The following is a 6,337-nucleotide window of genomic DNA, read 5'->3' as shown; positions in this document are numbered from 1 at the left end:
AAAAAAAAAATCTATAAATAAAATTTTATATGAAGTTTAAGGGTTAAAAAAATTTACCCTTTCATTAAACATTTTTTATGTTTTTAATTTTGTAAAAAAATTATATAAATATTATGAATTTAATTTTTTAAAGAAAATATATAAATATTTTACAATTTGTAATATTATACAAATATATAATAAGGACAATTTGGTCAAATATACATTCTAATAATCTTTTATTCCTTTAACCAAACACGGTAATCTTACATTCCTGCTAAACCAACCAAACACAAAATAGAACATTTTCAGTAATCCCATTCCCTGATAATCTTTTATTCCTACTGGTAATCTTACATTCCGTGAACCAAACGCACCCTAAATAATGCTAAGAGTAGAATTGGCCACCGCCCCTTCCCTTTGTCTTCGATGGTTAAGTGATCCTTCACTCTGCCTACGACAAGGTTCGAGGCCGGTACCAAAAGAAATTAAAGAAAAAAAATTAAGCCTTCAAATGAATTAAGGTATTTTAAAATACCTTTTTGAAAAACAATTTTATTTACGAGACTTTAATCATATATGTTTTTTATACTTATCGATACTTTATTTATTAATTAATAGATTAAATGAATTATTGTAAAAGTCTATTATAAGAGTGACATTTTCAATTAATAGTATTTAACTTATAATGTTAAAATTTAAATAGTGAACATTGTTTTCGAAAAAAAATCATTTTTAGATGTGAAAATGTGTTAGTGTTGGGGTTAATTCGATGCGTTGATATATATTTAATAAATTATAATAGAGATACGAACCAAGTGACTTTCGAGGCAAATAAATTGTAGTTGTTCTTTGAGGACTCATGTTCGAGCACCATTAATTCTAGAGGTGTGAGCGTTAAATGTCAAGAGGTTGAGAGTTGTTTTTTAACAGATACACTCATGTATTTACCTCAGATTTATCAAAAAAAAAATTAATGAAAAATTATACATAAAATTTAGTTTTTGTTTCATTCTAATGATTGATAGTTTATGTACTAAATACGTAATTTATCCTTTATAATGAAATAACATGGACCAATCTCCCTGTATCGTCGCATACAAAGATTTTTGATATTGGATTTTAATTGACATTGTTTTTTAATAAAATTTAATTACAAAATAATAATAATAATAAAAATATTTTTAATATCGTGATTTTGGGCTAAGTAGGGATTGTCAAAATACTCGAACCCGACGGGTTTTATTTCGGTCGGGTTTTCTGTTTGAATTTTTAGGGTTGGAACGAAGTGAGTTATATAATAGGTAGGTTCGGGACAGGACGGGATCGAATTTAAAGTGAAAAATCACCTACCCGACTCGACAACAATTATTGGGTTTTTTTGTTTGAATTTTTTTATATATTCAGATCAAGTCGAAATCAAGATTTTAGTCTAAAAAACGAGATGAATTCAGAACGAGAGAAAAACTAACAATTATCGAGACGGGACAAAATCAAATATAAGTAATACATTTTCAGGTCGGGATCGACGCGGCCAAAAAAAAACACCTAACTATAGAAAATGTCACATGTATGTTAGTGGAATCTAAATGCGTTGGGAAACGATAAAGATGTAAATTTGGCAAAATGTGTTACTGGCTCTTCTCTTGTCCTCAATGGTTAGGTGCGCTGCACTACTGACCTTGACAAGGTTCGAGAGTTGGTAACCAAATGAATTCAATGAAATGGAAATCATATATGTTAAACGAGGTATTCTAAAATATCTTTCTTTTACGTTAATTGACTTGTTTCGGCGATTAAAGTATTTTTTTGTTATTTTTAAAGATTATAAATTCGAGCATCAAATACTGCAAAAGTGACTCTTTTACACTAATGGACTTATCTCGGTAATTAAAGGAATCGTTGTTATTCTTAAGGATTACATATTCGAGCATCAATTACTGCAAGAGTGATTAAACGTTCATTATTAAATGATTGATACCTAGAATAAATACTACTTTACAATCATTTTAGTTTAATAAATAAAATACACTTTTTTTTCATATATAATTGTTGTCATGTGTGACTAATTATATTTAGTCTGTTGTTCATCTTTATTTCTTTATATTTTTTATATTATGAGTTTTAGGCTCAATAGGATCATTTCTCTTCCTTCCCTTATGGTATCTTTTTCTCATTCTCTTTATATAAGATTAAAATTAAATTTAGAATTTTTTTAACAAAATATTATTTTTATTAATATAGGGTAAGTATAAGATATTATTTATTCAAAGATAACTCACAACAATTTGACATTAAATGCTCACACCTCTAATATTTATGTTGCTCGAACTCGAGACCTTAAGGAACAATAATTTCTTTATCATGCATGAACCAAGAGACCTTGGTGATGAAGAAATTGTTGTTATTTCTTGATGTCTCTGGTCGGAGCACCAGGAATATCTCATGTGTGAGCGTTAAGTGTTAAATAGTTGAGATTTAAACAAATATTATTTTGAGAAAATCGCAACGCGATTCCAAGAATCGCAACGCGATTAAGAAAATCGCAACGCGATTCCAAGAATCGCAACGCGATTCAGAAAATCGCAACGCGATTCAGAAAGAAAATCGCAACGCGATTAAGAAAATCGCAACGCGATTCAGAAAATGGGTAAATTCTTTCAAAAGCTATTGTATTTGTTTCTTTCTTAAGAATTTTCTCTAAAAAGATAGTATCCGCGCGGACGTGTCGAAGACACGTATTACCACGACCACGACCACGACCACGACCACGACCACGACCACGACCACGACCACGACCACGACCACGACCACGACCACGACCACGACCACGACCACGACCACGACCACGACCACGACCCGACCCGAGACGAGACGAGACGGCGGCGGCGGCGCGCGAGAGTCCCCCTTGTTCTCTTTCACTCAACAAGGAAATGGGAAATCCAAGCCTTAAATACTCTTCCCAATAGTGTTTCCAATACTATGTGGGATTGAGCATTACTCAACACTTCAAAGAAAATATAGCAATTTTTGTAGCATGTTTCCCGCTTAATCCATATTTAAAAATATTAAAACATTTTATCATATTAAAACTATATGTATAAGTTTGAATTGAAATGTAGATATCTAAAACTATATGTATAAGTTTGAATTGAAATGTATAAGCTTTAAAACTATATGTTGGTCATTTTCGCAAATCCAAAAAAAGTTGGTTAAAATCGTATATTATAACTTTTTTTTGGTCACTGAGGCGATTTTCTCTATTATTTTTTACTTGCTCAGTTTAATAAAAAAAAAGTCAAAAATAATACTATGGTGGTGGAAAATGTGCTGATTTTGAATTTTATAAGCTCGTGAGACCTTTTGAAAATGGAAGAAAATGTATTACTTAGATTAAATAGAAAAAGAATGCAACATGTTGCACTGATCTCCTTTTTGTCCTCAATGGTTAGGTGCTTGTCATTTTAACCTGGGCAGGGTTCGAGACACAGTACAAAATACAAATAAAGTAAGTGCTCATAAATAATTAGAGATATTCCAAAGTACCTTTTTCATATTTTTTGTCTTTTTTTTTCATTTCACACGTAAGAAAAAAAATAATTTTCTTTAAAACATGAATTTTGAAATAAATATCTAATTATACTAAAATATGATAAATTAAGTCTTATAAAAATTTTACATGGCTTGAGATTTTATTAAAGAAATCATAAATGACTTTCACCGTAGTATCGTAATCATATTATTATGACTTTAGATCTCACTAAATTTTGATTATAGTAGTGATTAATTTGATATCGCTTAAGTAGATCTTGAGTTTGAGTTCTTGTATATACAGAAAATCCATGTTGGTATAATCACCTACCACAGTCAGGTATGTAACCCGAATTAATCTGAATTAATCAAGACGAGGATAAAAAAAATGTGTCGAACTTATTTGAGTTAAAACGAAAAGTATGCAAACTGCATTACTGGCTCTCTTCTTGACCTCGGTGGTTAAGTGCTTGTCACTTCATCCTTATCTGGGTTTGAGAGCTGGCAAGGAAAAAGCCTGGGATCTTGGACCACAACTTGTTCTTGAAAACATAAGAGGTATTCTAAAATACCTTTTTTTTTTTAAAGAAAATTAATTTTTATTTGGTGAATAATTTTATTTTTAAATTGATGATCAAAGTCGATCAGACCAAAAATATAAGGGATTATCTACATAGTTTACCCTTTTAACTAACTATGGTTCAAATCCATATAAATGTGAGTAGAGAATACATAATGGTTAAAAACATTGCAAAGGGACAGTGGTCTCTTTAGGACCTTGTTGGTCAGTGGTGCTTGCGCCTAAAAGATCCGACATGGTTCGAGGGACGGTGAGGAAACTGAACTATGCAATTTACTTAATAATCAAATGAGGTATTCTAAAATACCTTTTATTATATAAAGCTATTATTTTTTTCAATACTTTAAAACCGTAAATCTCTAACTTTGGTTATAACCTATATAAATATATAGTTTTTATTTTATTTCTTTTCTCATGTTTTTAATTTTAAATTTGGAAAATGTATTTATATGTTTTTAATTAGCTTAAGGGTCACTTCTACCCCTTGTAGTAGATTCAATTTATCGCTTTCGCTCCTATTTTATTTTTGTATCAATTTAGTCCTCGAAATTGTTTAATTGCATCGTTATATATCTTACCTTAACTTACAATCCCAAATTGTAAAGTATAAGTTAGGATTCAAGGTTTATCTTTTAAAAAAGAATATAAGGTTGTGATCTAAGGTTTATAATTTAAACTTTTAAGTTAAGAATAAAGTATAAAATGATATAATTGAACAACTTCAAAAGTTAAATTGATGTAAAAATACAATATGAATGAAAATGATAAATTAGATTTATTATAAAAATAAAAGTGACCCTGCTCGTACAATCAACTATTTTTAATTGATAGAATAATAATCTAAAAGACGTTAGGTACTACTAGATGGTGTTGAATATTGATCTTGCACCGAAAGTGCAAGGAACCAAATCAATTAAAAAAAAGGAAATGGGACACCAAAAGTGGGCACAATTAATGTCACATGGCATTTGTTGAATTTTTTTTGAAAATAGTAAAATCATTTTTAGTCATTGTAATTTAGAGTATTTACAAATTAATCCTTAAATTTCAACTATAAATACCCTAGCTTATTTAGCTTCAAAATCATCCCAAAGCATTCTAGCTTTCTTCCAATACTAGAGAATTTAGAGAGTTTCTTGAGAGTTGTTTTCTCCTTTTTATCAAGAGAGAATTATCATTGTTTTCTCCTTGGTAGATCGAGAGATGTTGTAATTCCTATTTTCTCATAGTGAAATTCTTCTACCGTTGCCCGTGGTTTTTATCTTATATTATTTAAGGGTTTTCCACGTAAATTTTGTGTCTCTTTTATCTTTATTTTTATTTTCTCAAATTATCAGTTACGATTTTGCTCTGTCCGATAGCCGTCTTCCGCAACAGATGGGACTAAACGCTTACCATATAAAATCCAAGGAACCGATCACTCGGGAGCATCTGCACCTTTTCATAATGAGTTGGGAGGTAACCGTGAGGATTGCTTCCTGTATCTTTGTTAACTCGTCCCCACTCATAACCACTCGGGGTAAGCTTGTATGCCGTTAATGAGCATGAACCTGGAGTGAAACTGCATGTCAAGATTATGCACTGCTCTCCATGCCACTGCTTGTTGTTCTCTAAAACCCGCATGGGATGTGACATCCTGAACGCATAAGAGAACACTTTGTTTATAACATTCGATTTGCAGAGATGAACTACAACATCGAGTAAAAAGAAACTAAACACAAACCTGTGGCGATAACTGAGGAAGCTCATTTGGCTGTGTGTGTAGCCATCCCAAAGGCTCCAGATCATTCAAGAAATCATGCTCTGGAAGAGCTGATGGTAGATTAACTTGCTGATGAGTACCCCCCATTGTGGCGGCATGGCAATGCATCGAATTTCCTTAACCTGGGGATTATCAGGAGGGCTTATTCCATACAGGTATCCAGCAATCTGAGTCCGGAGATCTGCTATACAGATGAACTTTAAAATGTTTTCCGGCATGATATAAGTGTACCCAGTTTCCTGCATAGTTAATGTTTAATCATGTCTGCAGATCGATAAGCACCAGAATCTAGATCAATCAATACACCTAAAATTAGTCTTATTTTTGTTGGATAATTGATCTCTCACATAAGTGAGGATACACACCTTTATGTCCTCTGAGTTCACATATATATGATCGACTCGAAGATAAAGATTAGTAGCTGATATCGCTCTAACACGCCAATCCGTCTTGGATCCAAATGCTGCTTGTTCATAGGGACTTGT

The 6,337-nt window shown here is 31.6% G+C and overlaps 1 protein-coding gene across 1 annotated transcript; it reads right to left on the bottom strand.

Annotated features, from left to right (window-relative positions):
* Nucleotides 1-5,491: 5,491 nt before the first annotated feature.
* LOC120169674 (pre-mRNA-processing-splicing factor 8A-like) lies at nucleotides 5,492-6,046 on the bottom strand. Its single transcript, XM_039177786.1, has 2 exons — nucleotides 5,814-6,046; nucleotides 5,492-5,726 (listed from the first exon to the last, which is right to left on the bottom strand). Exons 1-2 carry the CDS (start codon nucleotides 5,958-5,960, stop codon nucleotides 5,595-5,597), a joined length of 279 nt encoding a protein of 92 aa, XP_039033717.1. The 5' UTR covers nucleotides 5,961-6,046; the 3' UTR covers nucleotides 5,492-5,594.
* Between the last annotated feature and the right edge of the window lie 291 nt (nucleotides 6,047-6,337).

This window comes from Hibiscus syriacus, unplaced genomic scaffold (genome assembly GCF_006381635.1).
Source record: "Hibiscus syriacus cultivar Baekdansim isolate YM2019G1 unplaced genomic scaffold, ASM638163v2 tig00111769_pilon, whole genome shotgun sequence".
Taxonomy (NCBI): domain Eukaryota; kingdom Viridiplantae; phylum Streptophyta; class Magnoliopsida; order Malvales; family Malvaceae; genus Hibiscus; species Hibiscus syriacus.
This window is presented reverse-complemented; position numbering and strand designations above follow the sequence as displayed.